Below are 21,293 nucleotides of genomic sequence, written 5' to 3' on the forward strand. Positions count from 1 at the left end.
AGAAATGGCAGTAGTCTAAAATTGCTTTGACAAATCAAAAGATTTCTCACTAGCTGAAGCCACTATATACCTTGCAGATGGATGGCTTAACTTCGTTCAACTTCAAAGTGTTTATTGTGGGTGAGAATGGTAATTCAAATTGGCAGGACTGCCAGTTCACACGCATGAACTGCTGTCTTGCAGTTTGGTATTATCCAGACTCTGCTTGCTTGAAATGGGACTTATCAGGATTTTCTGGCAGTTGATACCTTTGTTGACAGAAAGTGCATGGAACCCCACTGCTTCAGTCATTTGCTCCTGCATATCAAAAATAGTTCCTACCTTACTTAACCACCCAGAAATATGAACGATAAGGGTGGATTATTTTATAGCGCTATATCCATGAATAGAAGTCACTAGTCAGAAAGGAATTTGCTATTGCACCACTCTGAAAAGAAGCAGTAATTACTAAAATGATATATCTATTTTAAAGTACTAAAATAGTTCTTTCAATAGCTAGTATTTAAGCTTGTGGGAATCAGAGAATTAAACCGTGATGATCTTAGGCAGAATGGAAGCTTTTAAAATGTATCTCCTGAATCCTAAGAAATATTTCCTTACATGTAGCCCAATGGAAGTTTAATATGAAAAAAATCCCAAAGTTATAAATGGAACAATATCAAGCATCAGTATGTCAAAACAAAAATCCTACTGAAAAGTAAGAGAATGAGCAAACACATGACTCATTAAAAATTGATTATCAGAGTTACCAATGAATATATTAGAAATGCTTAATTTAGTGTCTATGGTGTTAACTCAATTAAATGATGCATTTACTTCCTCTGGTATAATCTAGCCAAAGTCTTAGTAAGTATGTGGGCAACTTCCAGGAAGCTGAAACCTCATGCTGTTGGTACACTGAAATTTAAAAACCAGGTCCTTAGGGGCACCTGAGTGGCTCCGTCGGTTAAGCGTCTGACTTCGGCTCAGGTCATGATCTCATGGTTTGTGAGTTCCAGCCCCACATCAGGCTCTGTGCTGTCAGCTCAGAGCCTGGAGCCTGCTTTGGATTCTGTGTCTCCTCTCTCTCTGCCCCTCCCCCACTCACGCTGTGTCTCTGTCTCACAAAGACAAATAAATGTTAAAAAATTTTAAAAGAAAAATAAATAAAAAAAAATAAAAACCAGGTCCTTGGAGTGGGGGTTGGAGGCAGGTGGCCAGGGCCTCAGAAGAAGGAATATAAACTCATTGCACCAAGGCAGGGAATATAAACACAGTGACCAAGGCAGGGCTGTTTTGGAGCTCTTCACCTTCACTGAGTCAGACTGGGAGGACACCAGTTTCATCGGTTGCTTGTGATCTTTATACACAAGAAGGTATTGGGGCGTCTGGGTGGCTCAGTCGGTTAAGCGTCTGACTTCGGCTCAGGTCATGATCTTGTGGTCTGTGAGTTTGAGCCCCGCGTCGGGCTCTGTGCTGACAGCTCGGAGCCTGCAGCCTGCTTCGGATTCTGTGTCTTCCTCTTTCTCTGACCCTCCCCCATTCATGCTCTCTCTCTGTCTCAAAAATAAATAAACGTTTAAAAAAAAAAAAAAGGTAATACCTTAATACGCAAGGTATTAAAAAGAGTGTTTCTGGTAATGTGACCTGTAATAGGTGGGGAAAAAATAGAATCTGAACCCTCTGTACATCTCTGAACAAAACCTCACATATTTAGGAGGATTCGGGCGTTTTATCCAAAAGCGAATCAGCGATTCGTGACTCTGTCTGCGACCACTTATCTCCCACATTCCTGAGTGTCACAATGAAAAGAAGAAAAGAAAACCAAACACCCTGGACCTCGCTAGAATTAAAAGAAGAATGGTATATCCTTGTTAAGATTAATGACAGGGTGACTAAACCTTCAATTCATACGGTGAACCAAAGAATGGACAAAGTCAAATGATAAAAATAACTGCAATTTAGTGTGTGTGACAGATAGAGTAGGCATTATATAAATATTATGATCTGTAATTTTCATAAAATTCCCCCAAATCACAGCATGCTAAAATCTCATTTGGAATCCTGACCTGTGACTCCTGTTGAAAATCAGAATTATCTGCTTCTAGTAGGATTTTTATTGGCCCTTCCATCAACAATTATCTGTGTGTGGCTGCTTGTAGGCAGGCATGCTGTTACAACCAGTCTGCCAGCACTGAAAGAAAGTTTGTTACAACACAGAATGTTCAAAGCTCACTGTGTGGTGCATGGCCAACTAGCTAGGGGAAATGAACACGGTATGTTAACTATACTGAAATTAAAATTAAAAAAAAAAAAAAGTGAAAGGCTATAATTGTTTACCAGATAGGAGAACGACAGATAATGATATGGTTAAAGTCAATCTTTTTTTTTTTTTTTAATTTATTAGAGAGAGCGAGAGCGCGAGTGCGTGTCTGCACATGTGTGCACACAAGTAGGGGAGGGGTAGAGAGAGAAGGAGAAAAAGAAAATCCCAAGCAGGCTCTGCAGTGCAGAACCTGATGCGGGGCTTGAACTCACAAACCAAGAGATCATGGCCTGAACCCAAGTCAGCCTCTTAACGACTGAGCCACCCAGATGCCCCAAAGTGAATCTTTTTAAGATACTTCACCAACAAGTAATTCTAAGAGGCAGAGATTTTTTAAAAATATTTTAAAAATATTTACTTACTTTAGGGGCAGGGAGAGGGCAGAGAAAGGAGACACAGAATCTGAAGCAGGCTCCAACTCACGGACCGTGAGATCATGACCTGAGCCAAAGACAGGCACTTAACTATGTCACCCAGGCCCCCCCCCCCCATTTTTTTTTAAATGGGGCAATGTCTACTGATTATAGGTGTGGTTTTCTACTAACACACAGTTTACATGTGTATCACATGCAAGACCTACTGCCTATGGGACCAGTCTTCAAGGTATAACCAAGCATACTGAAATAGTGATCACCTCAATGGTTTAAAAAATACTATGGCTACATCTTCACATTCACCAACAATTGTGGGATTTCTAATGTTATGTATCAGAAATTGTGCAGTAAGGCCTCAGTCCCCTAAGTGCTTGGTCAGAGTCCATTCTAAGACCCAACAGGCACTTGATAAGAGATTGGTGGATAAGGAGGCGTCCTTCTTCCTCTTGTTATTTGAGATTTAGGTCTGGGCTTTTGTTTATCTCTCAGCTGATATATATCAAACAGTTGGGCCTTGTCTGTGATTAACCCAGAGAAAGCAGCAGAGGCAGTCTGTTATTGCACAGAACAAAAGGGGAGCCTCATTTGAGCTGGCAGAGGGACAAAAACTCTTTGCCAAGAGAAGGGCTTGTCTGTTACCCTGAAGTCAACATCAGTTCCTGAAGGTATCTGCAAACATCAGCCAAAGTCAACTGTTTGGTCTGCAAACAGAAGGATCATTGGGAAGTAGAACAAAGCTCTCCCACCTACATATCTTGTTCCTTCCAGGACAAGGAACATTAACCGAACAAAGATATGTCAGCATCTATTATACATCAAGAAACCAGAAGGTAGAGGAGGAGAAAATCTGTCCTCAAAAATCCTTTAGTTTTGCTTTCCTGTATTTTTCAGGTCCTCCAAAAGTATTCTGAATAGTCAATGCAACCAGTAATAATCTGGTTGGCAGGTTAATAGTCATTTCTTTTGGATTTAGCTGGCTGTTCAAGATAAAATGCCAAATTACATTTCAAATCAATTATCAAGAGCAAACTCATTTTTAAAATATGCCCAGAAGCCACTGGAACTTGGGTAGACACTCTTGACACCTAAGGGAGACATCTGGGTACCAGACTAAGATTGATAAAGTTGCTTAAGTCCTAGCGAAAATCATATGATGCTCAGATAGTCTGTACCTCCAAGACAGCCATAGACTTTAACCACAGGATAGCAACAAAGTCATCAGCTGCTTTATCCAAATACATCAACCTGCTCATTTTTTTCTTAAATAATGATGAATCACAAAATTTTTAATAGTAATTCTGACTATGATAAGAGTTTCTCTGACAAAGAGAAATGTCATATAATTATTGAGAAGTACAATTTTTAATCTGGGCCTATCTGCTAAGGGCATGGATAGAACAGGAGAAAATTGAGTCTGAAGAACTGAGACCTTTTCAAGGATTGTCATTGTGCTGTTTGACAATTCTAATGTGACATATACTCTTAAGAGCATTGGGCTGAGGGAGATCAGAGAGGGATGAAAACATGGCTGTATTTGCTTGGTTTGATGTTTGATTTGTTTGCTTTACTATCTTACTGATGAGAGATTTCAATTTTTTTTAAATGTTTTTATTTATTTTTGAAGGAGAGAGACAGAGCATGAGTGGGGGAGGAACAGAGAGAGAGGGAGACACAGAATCCGAAGCGGGCTCCAGGCTCTGAGCTGTCAGCACAGAGCCTGATGCAGGGCTCGAACCTATGAACTGTGAGATCATGACCTGAGCCGAAGTCGGACGCTTAACTGACTGAGCCACCCAGGCGCCCCACTGATGAGAGATTTCAAACTGATGATCTGAAATCTCCAAGATTTAGCTTATAAAACATTTTTTAAAATCCAGATTTTATATACCCATTTATTTTTTAAACGTTTACTTTTGAGAGAGAGAGTGTGTGAGTGGAGGCGGGGCAGAGGGAGAGGGAGAAAGAATTCCAAATAGGCTCCATGCTGTCAGCACAAAGCCTGATGCAGGGCTTGAACCCACGAACTGTGAGATCACAACCTGAGCCAAAATCAAGAGTCAGATGCTCAATTGACTGAGCTATCCAGGAAGCTCTTATATATCCATTTAAATACAACTTACACCTTTTAAATTTATGTGAAGAGATATTTACAAAATAATTTAATCCGTTAAACTACACATTTGTTTCTATGTTATTGGTGACCAAGAATTCCTGTCCCCCAAAAATTCTGATCCTTCCAGCTGGACTAAAAATCAAATTGACATGACACATATTTAGAGGAGAAAATCAAATAGCGTATTTACAGAGAATCTACACAGTCATGGAAATTCCAAAGAATTTTGCCTGAAGTATATGAGGCAAAATGAAGTATATGAGTCATTCTGAACTAAGAAGAAGTGGGTAGGGGTCTGGGACTTCAGAGGAATATAATTTACAGGGCAGTAAGAGCAGATGTTTGGTAATTAGATGTTTGTCCTGCCATACAGATGGGTCAGATAAAATTTATCTCTGCTAATAACGCTTATTTTGGAAAGACCCCTAATTTAGGGTATTCTATGTAGTTAACAAAGGGGCAAAATTTTCTCTAGAGCCCACAGGATCTTGATTGCCTTCAGCTCAAAATAATCTTCATGTCAAGGTGGGCCCTCTTAGGGTGGTCTATCCTTGACCCCCACAATATCTGAAATGTACCACATATAAAATGCAATTATAACTGATAGTATAACATTGCTGTAAATATTGCCAATTCCATTACATATGGTGTACAGGAGTAAATGTTGTCACCCCAAGGAATGCCTCTTTGACATATTATTTTAAGCTGGTTATTTTTAAGAAGCAGCAAACACAGGAGAAGGTCTGCAAACCAAGTGGAAGTTACACTTTTGTAAGAGACATTTACATTTGTAAGGGAAATCTCCATTTGTGAAGGTGTCTCCTAGCTATATTGGCAAGTGGGGGAAGACTCTAAATCTCTAAAAAATTATCAATGGAGAAAGCATGAACTTAAAACTGCCTAACAGCCTTATTCTTGTTTACTGTGGTTTGCCTGGTAACTTCCCTGACTCCCACCCCCAACGTCTTCTTTGTCTCTGACTGAAGATGATATTTAAGGTGATGGCTTTAGCCATTTTGGGGAGTTACTCAGTTTTCTTGGGTTTCTCCCATGTATATAGGAGATATACATTTTATTAAGCTTTTGTTTGACTTTCTCCTGCTAGTCTGTCTCAAGTCAATTTGTTAGACCAGCCAGAAGAATCTTGAAGGGCACAGAAAAAACTTTCCTCTCTATCAACAGACTTCAATGTTGCTTATGTTTACATATCAAATGTGAAGAATTTAAATAATTAACCAAATACATGTGTTTGAAGTTGATGATTCAATTGTCTTTATATTTCTGGAAAAACCACTCTGTAGGTTGAATTATGTGAATACTTCTATCAAGTTTTGGTATTGTTTACACTATCTTCTAGCTTTATATTAAATTATTTTCCAGAAATAAAGAACTACATTTAAATTACAATTTTAAAAAGTAGTTCTGACTTGCTTTGGATTTATATTCTCACACACAAAAAAACTTATTTGATAATCAGGGAAACTAGACCCTAGTTTAAGTAATCTTAATTATTTAAATAATCATCTAGCATTATGCACACAGCTAGACCAAATAAATCCTTTTCTGTCATGAATATTCAGAATAAGGGATGAATGAGCACAAATAAATAGAATGAAAATATATAATTAAGGAAATGCAGATTCAAAAAAGTTCTGAAGTTTGATATCTAGATATGTGTAAAATGAAATTCAGTAACACCATATTTTTTAATACTCAACAAGATAGATATATTTGAATATATTAAAATTTTACAGAGACATTCTTTTTCCAGAGAGTAGGTGTACTGATATTCAGTACAGCACCCCCTCCAACCCCATGACATTACTCTCAACCCTGTGGCTAATTAGGACACAAGACTGATAAGTACAGCTTTTCTTTTTAAGGTAGTTTGCTTTCTCTGACCACTCAAATCCACCCCGGTTAGATTTACAGTAATAAGTGACAATGGAAGTTTCTTTTAAGACAGTTATAGATTTTAGTTTATATAATTATATTATACATTCATCAAAACACATTTGCTATACTATGATGTGGAGAAAATGAAGTTTGAGTAATTTGCAAGGGAAATGTGGTAACCATTTGCTTCTCTAACTGGCATCTATGGGCACAAAATACAAGAATAAGAAAAATCATCCTAAACAAAAAGGCAAAATTCTAGGGTGGTCTTCAATTATGGTGATAAGATTAATATGACTATATTGAAAAATGACAGAGACGAACCAGTAACAGAATGAGGAGCTGAAGATGGAGAGGGACATTCAAACACCTACTCATCCTTTAAAAGCTCCTTCAGGGGCGCCTGGGTGGCTCAGTCGGTTAAGGCGCCGACTTCAGCTCAGGTCATGATCTCGCGGTCCATGAGTTCAAGCCCCGCGTCGGGATCTGTGCTGACAGCTCAGAGCCTGGAGCCTGTTTCAGATTCTGTGTCTCCCTCTCTCTGACCCTCCCCCGTTCACGCTCTGTCTCTCTCTGTCTCAAAAATAAACAAACGTTTAAAAAAAATAAAAAATAAATAAAAGCTCCTTCAATGTAACTTTCCAGTTAACTTTTTCCAACCTTCAGGCAACTCAATGCCTTGGTCTTTCATACCTTTTACACTTCTTATCAAATGGACTGTGACTTTTCTCTTCAGGTGCCTGTCTCTCCTACTAAACCTGGAGTTCCTCCAGGGCAAAGATAGATCTCATCTCCCTTTGAAATTTCAGAAATTTAAAGAGTGCTTTGAATATAGCAGGCATTCAAGGAATAAATACAATGTTGGGTAAGAGGAAAGATAGACTAAGTGGTAAAATACCAAGAAAGCTGGACTAGTTTCCTTTCTCAAATTTCTGATAACTGGTTCTGTACTTGTGGGAGAATCACTGTCCGCTTAATTTCTTCAAGAATGAAGAAGGAGACTACTAGCAGAGGCTGCCTAGACATGTTTGTGTTTGGCCTGAAGTGTCTTCCAGAAGTTTGAATCTCACTGCTCTTGGAATAAGCATTTTTCCCGCCATTCTCTAGTCTGACAGTTTCTGCCATTCCACATGGTCTTACTCCTGTCCACAAGAAGTCCAATCTGAAGTCTGGAGGCATTCTAATTTCTGACCCCTAAGTTATTTCCACCCCTTCTCCTTTAAGAGAACAAAGACCGAGGAAAGAGGGGGAAAGAAATGAAAGGAAGGAAGGAGGGGAAGATAGAAGCCAGGAGAATAATATGGAGGAACAGAGAACAGTGGTAAATCTTTGGTAGAAATTTCAAACCTCCCCTGATAATAACCATTGGTTTTATTTGTCACATCCAAAGGTTTTCCAAAAGTGTGTGAATTAGGGAGGTGGAACATATAGATTTGACAGCCATGTCACATCAAATGCTAAGAAGTTACCCATATTAATTGGAAAGCAGGGGCTCATCACAATGAGTGTGCTTGTAGGAGAGGTGTTAAATCAAAGAAGGCAGCTAATGCTTTTTGGTAAATTTATAATTCTATGATTGTCACATAAGTCTTTTGGAATCTGAAATTCCTGGCAGAGTGTATCCTACTGATTGCAATGAATTATCAAATATTTTAACTGTTACACTTCTCACTCTAAATAAATAAAAATAATTTGAAAAAAATTTTCTCCATTCAAAAAAAAAAAAAAAAAAAGAAATGCTGAAGCTTTGGAATACCTTCCAAGAAAACAAAGGAATTGTTTCTTCTTTGAAAAGGGATGTGTATAGAAAAAAAATATGCTTGTACCCTATCCACATTTTGATGGTAATTAACAGAAATTCAGATCTGGTGGTGTGCTGGTAAATGTTTATTTAACAACTAACTTTCTAGGGGCAAGGGAGTTGGGAGACCTCTGACTTGCAGCATTTGCCAGTTTCTATGGTATAAATACTTCCAGTGGCTGATTTCAAGTTACCAACATGAGGTCACTGCCTATGGAGTTAAGAGATGCTGACGATCGCTTTTGCTGGCTCTAGCACAAGGTAGAGGGTACAATTTTATGTTTCCTCTCCTACCTTGGATTTTACTACTCTTAGGCTTGCATAATATTGTTTAAGAAACCTAAAGAAAGTGCTACGTCCCATGGAAAATGCTGCTGCAAGCAGACGTTAATCCTGTACGTAAGAGATCTGACACCTGACAAGTATGCTGTACCTGACAGTCTCTCTGAATGATAAACTCTGCAGGTGCTCCTGTGTGAATGCAATCTCACTGAGGCAGCTCCAGGTGGACAGGGCCACTGTCACAATTTCATCAACAAAGCAAGTGACTCATTCTATGCCATTGTTATATGCAGACCAAGGGAAGTCCTTCTCAAAACTGATCTCAGTGTCAAGTTAGTAAAGGGACAAAGTCACTGGTGCATGCAGTTTTTCTCCTAAGTAGATTGAAAAAATTTAGCTAGGCTAACCTGAGTCAACCATAATGCCAAGGATACTGCTCATGTGGCCAATTCATTTTTGGCTCTTATACTCTCTGGGGGACAGAATACCTCAAATAAACTTGTAGCAATTAAGATATTTGCTAACATTTATGACCTTCTTATTCAGCTTAGATTCACACTTGTTAGAACCAGTCAACACCTGTCTTAAAATCTTTTTTAGAGAAGCTGTGGTCAAAAATAAGCAACTGCTCAGCAGACACTTCTATTGTCATGGAAACTGAGGCTATTTGATTGCAGGTTCCCTAGAGGTCTTCTCTTACATTCTGCGCATTTGTCCTAGCACAGGTCCTAGAGGCTTTTATACTCACAGTGACAACATCTACCCTGATTTGCCTACAATGCCATCTCCTCTCATGGAAATTTCTCTCATTTCTTAGGCTTCATCCTTTGTACCTTCTCTGTTTATATGAAACGCAGTGTAGAGTTCCACTTGCACAGAACTTCTAAAACAAAAACAAGGAGACACGGATACAGTACTTTAAGACTTGAATGTGACTTTAAATTGGCCTACCTACCCTGTGAGGTTACAAGACTGTGAAGGGCAGACGTTTTATCCACATGAGCACAGTCTGTAGAAATGTGACAAACATTAATGTATTCATTTATAAATGTATTTGGCTTTGGAGACAGCCTTCCTGGATCTGAATTCCAGCTTTGTCTCTTACCAGTTACATGACGTTGGGGAAAAATCATTAATCTAAGCCCCTCATCTACAAGATAGAGAAAGCTTACTTTACAAGGATTTGTAAGTTTAAGAATACACTGAGAAAATCCTCATAAAGCATTCAGAACAGTTTCTAGAACATAATACACAATAAATGTCAGTTATTATTATTGTAAATTAGATATACAGGTGAAATAAGAACAGATACTTAAGCATATAATATGGCATTCAATTTTGTAGATTTTTTGCTATATTCTGCTTCTGAAAGTAGTTCAAATCAGTGGTTTGGATTGGTTTTGCAAACACTGTTTGAAATGGTTTCATACCGATGGGAGTGTATTCAGCTATCACATCTTCTGGAAAATGTGTGTGAACCAGGGCACTGCTACACTCTGACCATGCAAATCTTTTATTCTTCATTGATAAGGGGAAACTACACAAAGAAATTTGTTACTCACATTTTTATCTTTATATTATTCACCTTCTCAATACACCCTTCCCATTGATATTATAATTCTTCTTGACATCCGGATGGCCAACAGGCACATGAAAAGATGTTCAACGTCGCTCCTTATCAGGGAAATACAAATCAAAACCACACTCAGATATCACCTCACGCCAGTCAGAGTGGCCAAAATGAAGAAATCAGGAGACTATAGATGCTGGAGAGGATGTGGAGAAACAGGAACCCTCTTGCACTGTTGGTGGGAATGCAAATTGGTGCAGCCGCTCTGGAAAGCAGTGTGAAGGTTCCTCAGAAAATTAAAAATAGACCTACCCTATGACCCAGCAACAGCACTGCTAGGAATTTATCCAAGGGATACAGGAGTACTGATGCATAGGGGCACCTGTACCCCAATGTTTATAGCGGCACTCTCAACAATAGCCAAATTATGGAAAGAGCCTAAATGTCCATCAACTGATGAATGGATAAAGAAATTGTGGTTTATATACACAATGGAATACTACGTGGCAATGAGAAAAAATGAAATATGGCCTTTTGTAGCAACATGGATGGAACTGGAGAGTGTGATGCTAAGTGAAATAAGCCATACAGAGAAAGACAGATACCATATGGTTTCACTCTTATGTGGATCCTGAGAAACATAACGGAAACCCATGGGGGAGGGGAAGGAAAAAAAAAAAAAAAATAGAGGTTAGAGTGGGAGAGAGCCAAAGCATAAGAGACTGTTAAAAACTGAGAACAAACTGAGGGTTGATGGGGGGTGGGAGGGAGGGCAAGGTGGGAGGGAGGGCAGGGTGGGTGATGGGTATTGAGGAGGGCACCTTTTGGGATGAGCACTGGGTGTTGTATGGAAACCAATTTGACAGTAAATTTCATATATTAAAAAATAAAAAAAAAAAAATAATTCTTCTTCACACAGAACTCATATTTCTATCCTCCCATACTAGCTAATCTTGCTTACAGAAGAAAAAAATTAACTCCTTAAGATGACCTTCAAGGCCCCCACAATCTGGCCTTAGCCTATGTTTCCAACTTCTGTTTGATCACTTCCCATCACAAATTTGATACTGTTGCCAGACTTGATTATTCACTCAGTTCATCATTTTTTCATTTGCTCATTTATTTTTTTAATTCAAATACTTTATATTTGCTTACTATATGTCAGAAACTTTGCTAGGTGTCAAGGATTAAAGATAAACAGAATGTGTAGACATGTTTGCATTTGTAGAGAAATGAGCTCAACATGCAAAAGAAGAGGAAGCAGAGAGAAGATAGAAATTTTAAAAAAGGGTGAGGGGCACCCGGGTGGGGGGCCCAGTCCATCAAGTGTCTAACTCTTGATCTCGGGTCAGGTCATGATCTCTTGGTTCATAAGATCCAGTCCCACGTTGGGCTGAGTGCTGGCAGAGGAGCCTGCTTGGGATTCTTTCCCTGTCTCTGCCCCTCCCCCATTCATTCTCCCTTCCCCCCACCCCCCAAATAAATAAACTTAAAAAAAAAAAAAGAGTGAGTCCCAGGGATGCTGAATTTCTGTCCTAGTCCTTGAGGTCATGGTTCCTCGTGTACTTCCTTCACTTTCACAAGTGACTGTCAACATATCACCCACATGAGCCAATGAATCCTTATTTGGCTTGAGTGAGTTTGAGTTGAGTATCTGTCATTTTGAGTTGAAAAAGTCCGGATACATCTGTCACTTTAAGAACTCTGATGTACACAGCCAGGCAAGGGGAGCTACAGAGAAATTTTGAGATGCAAAATGTTTTTAATTTTTTGAGTGTTTATTTTTATTTATTTTGAGAGAGAGAGAGGGAGGGAGGGGAGAGAATGTTAGCAAGGCAGGGGCAGAGAAAGAGAGAGAGAGAGAGATAATGAATCCCAAGCAGGCTCCATGGTCAGTGCAGAGCCTGATGTGGGGCTCGAGCCCACAAACTGTGAGATCATAACCTGAGCCAAAATCAAGACTCGGATGCTTAGCCAACTGGGCCACCCAGCTGTCTCCAAAATGTTTTTTATTTACTTTATTTATTTATTTTTCCCCCAAAATGTTTTCAAGTAGAACAAAATGTGTTATTAGATCAAAAGTGCAATAAAAAAGCAGTTCTAGTGAACTGTACAGAAGGACAGATTCAAACAGATCATATAGGCACCTCTTCTGCTGTTCAAGAATTTAGTCCTTAGTCCTTAGAGAATTTCTGACTATTGAAATAATCCACCAAGGCCTAGTTCATTTGGCACCTCTTCTATAGTGTCTTTCAGATCCCAGTCAGCTGGCATGAATTGTCCTTTGTTCTGCATTCCTGCAGCACCTCACTTGTACTTCTGATACCATGGCATCAGAATCACCAGGAGGGCTTGTCAAAACGAGATTGCTGGGCCCCACCCTGAGAGTTTCTGATTCATAAGGTCTGGGTGGGACCCAGGTGATGCAGATGCTAATGCTCCAGGGGCCCACTGCTCTAATAAATACATTTCACTGTAGCTGTGTTCTAGTGCTTTTACTCATCTGCATTCCCTACTACGTTAAAAATCCCCAAAAGATTTTCTTATTCATCTTTGTAAAATTCTCAGTAGCTAACATAATTCTTACACAAAACTGGTATTTGATATGCATTACTGTGTGATTAACTTTGGAGATTAAACATTTTACCATGATAAATTCTCTCAGTTACCATCTAGATTCCCTCAAAAATGAACTGTAACTAGAGAAACTAACAAAAGGCAGAATATGTCCTGACCTCTCATGGGCTGTCTAATTTTGATTACATCTTCTGATTTCTTTTAATCCTTGCACATAAAGAACAATGATTATTTTCAAATACAAGAAAGCTTGAGATGCATGATTTTATTTTTTTTTTTTAAAATTTTTTTTTTTTTTCAATGTTTTTTTTTTTTTTTTTAATTTATTTTTGGGACAGAGAGAGACAGAGCATGAACGGGGGAGGGGCAGAGAGAGAGGGAGACACAGAATCGGAAACAGGCTCCAGGCTCCGAGCCATCAGCCCAGAGCCCGACGCGGGGCTCGAACTCACGGACCGCAAGATCGTGACCTGGCTGAAGTCGGACGCTCAACCGACTGCGCCATCCAGGCGCCCCAAGATGCATGATTTTAAAGAAGTTAAAACTAGCATTTTTCTTTCTCCTGCATGTGTTTCTATTTTCTCTTGATTTAGCTGGCATCTGACAGCCCAAAGGAGAAAACAACTCAAGCATTTTTTCATCCCACTATTTAGAAATGCGGCTCAAACTAACTTCTTTAGTAGCTGTTCTTATGGTAAAACATTCTGTTCCTTTAGGCTTTGTTGCCTTACAGCTATTTAAAAACACCTAGAAATAAATTTGACCAACTAGGTAAAAGACCTGTATACTAACAATGATAAGACATTGATTGAAAACAAACTGAAGACACAAATAAATGAAAAGATATACCATACTCAGGAATTGGTAGAATTAACATTGTTAAAATGTCCATTCTACCCAAGGCGATCTACAAATTCAGTGCAATTCCTAGCAAATTTTCAATGGCATTTTTCACAGAACAAACAATTCTACAAATTGTATGGAATCACATAAGATCCCAAACAGCCAAAGAAATCTTGAGAAGGAAGAACAAAGCTGGAGGTATCACACTCCCTGATTTCAAACTATGTTACAAAGCTGTATTAATCAAAATAGCATGTGGTACTGGCATAAAAACAGACACATAAGTCATTGGAACAGAATAAAGAGTCCAAAAATAAACTTGAGCATATACAGTCAATTCATTTGCAACAAAGAAGTCAAGAATACTTGGGGAAAGTGGTGAAAGGAGAAGGGAAAGAGAAAAGGAAAGATAGATTCAGAAGAACTGAAGAGACATTTTTCTAAAGAAGACAGAGATGGCCAATAGGCACATGAAAAAATGCTCGTTACTAATCACCAAGGAAATGCAAATCAAAATGACATATCACCTCACACCTATTAGAATAGCTATCATCAAAAAGATAAGAAATAACAAGTGTTGGTGAGGATATGGAGAAGAGACAAACCTTGTGCTGTGCCTGTGGAATGTAAGTTGGCACAACCAATACGGAAAACATTATGGAGGTTCCTCAAAAAATTAAACACAGAGCTACCATATGATCTAGCAATTTCACTTCTGAGTATTTATCCAAAGAAAATGAAAACACTAACTTGAAAAGATATATGCACTCCCATGTTCACTGAAGCATTATTCATAATAGCCAAGAAATGGAAACAATCTATGGAAACAATCTGAGTATCTACTGACAAATGAATGGATAAGAAAATCTGGTATATATACGTGGAATATTATTCAGCAACAATAAAGAATGAAATATCTCCCCTGGCAACATCATGGATGGACTGCCTTATGCTAAGTGAAATAAGTCCGAGAAAGATAAATACTGTATGATCTCACTTATAAATGGAATCTAAAAGAAACAAAACAAAAACAAAAACGAAGCTCATAGGGGCTGGCTCAGTCAGTAGAACATCTTGGGGTTGTAAGTTCAAGCCCCATATTGGGTATAGAGATTACTTATATTTTTTTTATTTTTTATTTTTTAAATTTTTTTTTAATGTTTTTTTTTATTTTTTGCGACAGAGAGAGACAGAGCATGAGCAGGGGAGGGGCAGAGAGAGAGGGAGACACAGAATCCGAAGCAGGCTCCAGGCTCTGAGCTGTCAGCACAGAGCCCGATGCGGGGCTCGAACCCACAGACTGCGAGACCATGACCTGAGCTGAAGTCGGACGCTTAACCGACTGAGCCACCCAGGCGCCCCTAGAGATTACTTTTAAAACAAAACAAAACAAAACAAATAAGCTGATACAGAGTACAGATTGGTGGGGTTTCCAGAGGCGGGTGGGGAGGGGTGCAAAGTGGGTATATGTGGAAAAGTTACAAACTTCCAGTTATAAAATAAGTAAGTCCAAAGAAAACCATAATGGAAATAAATTTTCATATGCCATAAATAAATAAACAAACATATAAATAGGTCAGTCAGAAAAAAAAAAATAAATAAATAAATAAAAAAAAAACAAAAAAAAAAACAAAAAACAAAAAAAAAAAATAAATAGGTCAGTCAGTCCTGGAGATGTAACATACAGCATGGCAACTATAGTTAATAATACAATACTACATATTTGAAAGTTGCTAAGAGAAAAAAAATCATAAAAGTTCTCATCACAAGGAAAAAGAATTTTGTGACTATGTATGGTGATGAACATTAGACTTATTCTGGTGACCGTCTGTAAAATATACAAATATCTAATCATTATTTTGTACATCTAAAACAAATACAATTATGCTTTAATAAAATATAACAGAAACACTAGGTTTACAATTATTTTTTTAACCACATCATTAAGTTAGATTTTAATGAAGTAAAAATAGCATGGAGCCTGCCTTAAACCCTGGGAGATAGGGAAGGCCACTCTGTACTTCTGGGTGTTCAGGTTAGATCTCTGTTTTATTGGAACTTTATCCTCGCTCTTGTGAACTAATGTGGGTAGCTTCTGGAATCAAACATGCCTAGAAACAACATTCTGTTCTTACTTTACCTCTCTCATTGTCTCTACATTGTGCTTCTTATATTTAGAGTGATCTTTATAATTCTTATAGGACCTCTAGGTAGTGGGGTAGAGTTTTAGAAAATCTGGATGTAGTATATAAGGTACACAGAGGAAAGACCTGTAGAGTGGCATTACCTTAAGCATCCTGTGACGTTGTAAAATATATCAAAATCGAGCAAACCGTTTGCTTTGGGGTAGTCTCCTTCTGGCCAACCAGAGAAGGGGATGATGATATTCTCAGTCAGGATGAGCAAGGCTTCTGTTATCATGAGATTCTTGAGTTTGTCATTGGATGACAAATTCCACAGCAAACCTATAAAAACAAAGAGTACTATCAAAACAGGAATGTGTCAAATAACTGCTGAAAAGAGGAGTTACAGCCAGCACTCCTAGGGCTGTGGCTAGGTATTGGAGGGGGGTGGGGTGGGAGTGAGAGAGCCCCTTTCCCAACCAAAAGACTTGGTTTAGAGTTCTTTAGATGGCAATGAAACTGATCCATAATCAGCAGGGGTGGGGTGGGGGGAATTATGATATAAAATTATGCAGGTTTAAATTAATCAGGAATGATAATGGAAGCTAGAAATCCTTAAACATTTATTGCCATTTCTCTTAAATGATCCTACCGTTAAGCTGACCTCACATACATAATAAATTCTGGTCTCACCAACATGAAGGCCCGAAATGACCCTACTGCAATAAAGACTTCAATGTTTTTATTGTTATTTATTTAATTTTGTAAAAAAATATTTTATTTTTTTTTTAAGTTATCCCTACAACCTACGTGGGGCTTGAAATGCACAACCATGAGATCAAGAATTGAATACTCTACCGACAGAGCCAGACAGGAGTATCCCAAGATTTCAATGTTTTTTGTTGTTGTTGTTTTTAAATGTTTATTTATTTTTGCAGGAGAGACAGAGCATGAGCAGGGGAGGGGCAGAGAGAGAGGGAGACACAGAATCTGAAATGGGCTCAAGGCTCTGAGCCGTCATCCCAGAGCCTGATGTGGGGCCTGAACTCACAAACCGCAAGATCATGACCTGAGCCAAAGTCAGATGCTTACCCAAATGAGCCACCCAGGCGCCCCAAGACGTCAATGTTTTTAATGTTTACTTATTTTGAGAGAGAGAGAGAGAGCAAGAGAGCAGGGGAGGGGCAGGAAGAGAGGGAGAGAGAGAATACCAAGCATGTTCTGCGTGTCAGCGCAGAGCCTGATGCGGGGCTCCAACTCACAAACCACGAGGTCAGGACCCGAGCCAAAATAAAGAGTTGGATGCTTAATAGACTGAGCCACCCAGGTGCCCCAAGACCTCAATGTTTTTAAAGGGTCATATAAAGGGAATGTCTCTCTCTGCCTCCTGCTCCCCACTACCTGAAACTTCCACCTGATATTTGCCTCCCAGTAACAGCACGGATGGCCTACAGAGCCTTTGCTTATACCCATGCCTATCACCAGTAGGCTGATCAACATCGCCAATTAATATTTATTAAATCCTACCCAATGACAGACTTTATGTCCTCCTGGAATTTACACTGGCTACCTCATGTATTTCTTATATTATAGTTTGGTAGTGAAGGAGATACAAGAGTATTTTTAACCTATCTACCAACATGCATGGCCTAAACATTGGTCTAAGGCTGGTACCACATTTACTTATTGAACTTTCCCTTTCCTCTCGAAACTTCTCCCCTTAACCCACCATTAAAGAAAAAGGCCATACAAGACAACTCAGAAAGAAATTAAGATAATAGAATACTGTACTTTCCAGGGCATTTGTGAGACAGAGCCTGAGGCTGGGTAGTCAGAGAGGATACAAAGTGGCACATCCATTTAGGATTGGTTTTTCTTACAAATTTGGCATTCAAATACTTCTGATTCAGGGGAAGGAGGGCACACCTCCTGCTTGCTATTCCAGTGACTCCCAGCAGGTGTCAAGTTGCATTGCCTTCTTTCATACCTCAGCAAATGACTAACTCCCTGGCATCCAGGAAGGCAGAGAGAGGAGGTAGAAAGAAATGGGAATCTTCGTTTTCTTCCCTACTCACTCCGCCATTGCCCAGTCAGTAATTCTCACTTTTAAAATGTACTCTTTCGTCTGCAAATGAGAGAGAGGAAGCACAGGTATACAGGACTGTCTACCTTATGAAACAAGGAAAGGTGCTTTTGGTTTTTTTGGCTGAATTACGTGGTGATATCACCTCCCCTGATTTAATGACTGAAATAATTGTACAGGTAAAGGTTGATAATTATTCAACCATAGTTCTATTTGGACCACCATTTAGAACACTCTAGGCCAGATGCAGCCTTTTGACCTTAATCAGTTTTACTTAATCAGTTTCTGAAACAACAATTTCTGAAACCAAATTTCCACTGCAGCCTACACAGAGCTACAGTCAGATGGGGCGACACTGGATCTAGTGTTTTCTGAGGGCTAGCACTCTGGCTCAGGAGGAGGTCTTTTCCTGGTCAAACTAGCATTGGGGACTAGTCAGGAGCAGTAGCAGTGTCCCTGGGCCACAGATTTTGCAACACAATGACTTCATTCCTCCCACTTCATCTTGAGGGGCTCTGGATGGGGGAGTGACAGAATAAAATTCCAAGGGTTGTTGAAAACAATTTAGAGGCAGGTCTAAGGTGGAGTTGTGGTTTCTAAGCTACTAAAGAAAGTTAAAAAGAAAAGAGAGAGAGAGAGAAAAAAAAGCTTCCTGCTTTAAATAAGCAAACAAATTAATAGTCCCTGCCTGCCAGAGGCTTAAAAATGTGAAGCATGATGCCATTTCCTCTTTTAAAAAAGGACCACACAGGGCACTCAAAGGAAAAGTATAACTTACAATAAAAACCAGAAGAGGATTAATCTGAACAAAGGGAGTGGAATTTTCCTCCAACAGTCAACGTCCTTTATAACTTGGTATCCAGTATTATTTCTATAAAAGTATCTGGTTTGGGAGTTTTAGTATAATTTTTAAATTTTTAATGTAGGGTATTATATAGAAATGTCATGCCTGCAAAATTTTTGTATGGTACAAAGCTAGGAAGGAACTTTTCACTAGAGATTCAGGATTAAACAGTTATACATTCTCCCAACATGTACTTACAACATCAATAAATGACCAATTACAAATTGGGAAAATACAAATGACAATATGAGACAAGGGGTTAATATCCTTAATATATAGAGTTCTTAAATATCATTAAAAATTCAATTGCTAGTAGAAAAATTAACCCAAGCTAAAAAATATTAGAATCTAATACACATAGGAATACATTTTCTCTAGTAACTAAACAAATGTAAATTTAATAGCTAGGTATCATTTTTTGTGACTGTATGAAGGCAAAACCAGAACTAATGAGTGGAAATTCTAGGGAAGGAGATTCTGGCTCAGTGAAAATATAAACTTCTAAGAGAGCTTTGAAGGAAACAGAAAGATCTGCTGTAAGATCCAGCTCTATCGCTAAGACTGCTAAAAATGAGCTCCTCCTTTATCAAAATAATGACAAGCGGTTTTTATCCCAAAGCTAGAGTGTTAGACTAGACTAGCAGTTTCCAAATAAACCGAGCGGCATATCAGAATGACATATTCTTGGGCCACATTCCAAATTTATTAGCCAGAATCTCAGAATGGATTTTAGTAATTTGTATTTTAAAAATGATTCTTGGGGCCTTTGGCTGACCCATTAGGTAGAGCATGCAATTCCTGATCTCAGGGTTGTGCACTCGAGCCCCACACTGAGCATAGAGAGGGCTTGAAAAAAAAATGATTCCCATTTCTCGCATTGGGTTATGAATGGACTAAAGGACCCTTAATACATATTCATTTTAATGACTAGATTCTAGATGACCCGATATAACATTAGGGTTTAGGTTTTCATTGGTCTCACCTTTAACTTCCAGTCAATTTATTCATAGTGCCTAAATTTCTATTATTAAGTTCTTTGTCGCAGGTGATAAGCCTGTAATTTTCTATCTCTAAGCTCTCATTCTAGCCAAAAAGAAAGAAATGGATTCTGGTAAGGGATATACTTTGAATAATTAGCAATTATAAAAGAGATAAGAATAATTGCGTTCTCCAGAAATGTATTGCCAACTGTGATTTTTGCAAAAAACAGCTAATTTTAGTAGAAGGATCTTATAAGATATTAAAATCTGTGTTTTATTAATATTGCCTTCTAGGAATAGAAATAGAGTTATTTAACAAACTCTGCATGACAATGAGGTAGCAAAAATTACATATATTATGATTAAATGAATCCCTATTATCAGTACAGAAGGAGAAGAGGAGCAGGAGGAGGAAGACTGGTTCATTTTAATCTTATTTTTCAAAGTGATCACAGACCAGGAGGAATTTTTTTTTTTAAATAATTTCCCTTGCATGGATATACTTCTTTCACCTAAGTTTTGTAAGCCTTCCCTGAAATATCACACTATTGCAAAGGCCATTTAGTCTAAGTTATATACAAACCCAAGATAACTTGTTGCACGTTAGAAGTGCAGAATAAAATAATATACAATTATTTTTAAAAGGTGCATGATGAATATCTTATAGCAAAATGTTTTTGCTACTTTATTAAAATATAGCAAGCCAATGAAATATTTCCAAAAAACATGCAGAGGTCAATATGCATTTTTAACAAATTTTATTGCCAATCATCCTGACTCTTCCTTATGCAACATGAAAAGAGGCACAAGAATCTCCTGCTTCATTCTTACCAAGTCAGAGTCCTACTCACTCCTGCAAATGCTCATTACTCAGTGACCTTGGAGATGAGCCTCTGAGACCAGTATGTACTGTTCTCATTTCAATTAAAGTACACTAACAGGCTCACTTGGTAAGGGAGGGGGAACAATCTCATAGAGGGAACGTCTTTGATCCTTAAGTCTTTTCATCTGAAAAGGGAAGAGCTTCCCTCCTAGGCTGGTACTGAAAATGCCAGGAAGGTCAGTGAGTTGACGTTCTCTCTCAGCAGAACAAAGCGCTGATGCCTTTTTTATGCATATATAGAAATCGGATGGTTAATTTTTTTTATAGCTTGGCCAGGAAAATCAGGGTCTTATCTGAAAACAAACCTGATCCTTTTATTTCTCTTAATTGAGATATTCCCAGGTCATGAATCTCTTTTTTTATATTCAATCAGCCACAGATGTTGAACAACTTAGAGGAGTAGCAAAGTTGTTATTGCGGTAAACACACAGGCATGAAATAAGTGGTATCCTAATATTAAAGGATGCAAAAGTAGTTCAGAGATGCCCCTTCTTTCAAAACCCCACTGGGGGGGGATGAAGTATGGAAGGATGGCATCTGAAAATCCTTCAGAGGAAAAGACAGCTATTGAAGGGTGAGGAGGGTTCACCAGGTGGTCAAGGTGTGGAAAAGGATTTTA

At 38.5% G+C, this 21,293-nt stretch overlaps 1 protein-coding gene across 2 annotated transcripts in view; it reads right to left on the minus strand.

Annotated features, from left to right (window-relative positions):
• The window catches only part of PKP2 (plakophilin 2), a 94,814-nt gene that overhangs the window by 23,727 nt on the left and 49,794 nt on the right, over positions 1 to 21,293 (minus strand). For both annotated transcript variants that reach the window (XM_060657947.3, XM_060657948.3), the window contains exon 6: positions 16,049 to 16,226. In XM_060657947.3, the coding sequence (XP_060513930.2) occupies positions 16,049 to 16,226 (178 nt within the window). The remainder of the gene's footprint in view (positions 1 to 16,048; positions 16,227 to 21,293) is intronic.

The sequence above is a fragment of the Panthera onca genome, chromosome B4 (genome assembly GCF_046562875.1).
Source record: "Panthera onca isolate mPanOnc1 chromosome B4, mPanOnc1 haplotype 2, whole genome shotgun sequence".
Taxonomy (NCBI): Eukaryota; Metazoa; Chordata; class Mammalia; order Carnivora; family Felidae; genus Panthera; species Panthera onca.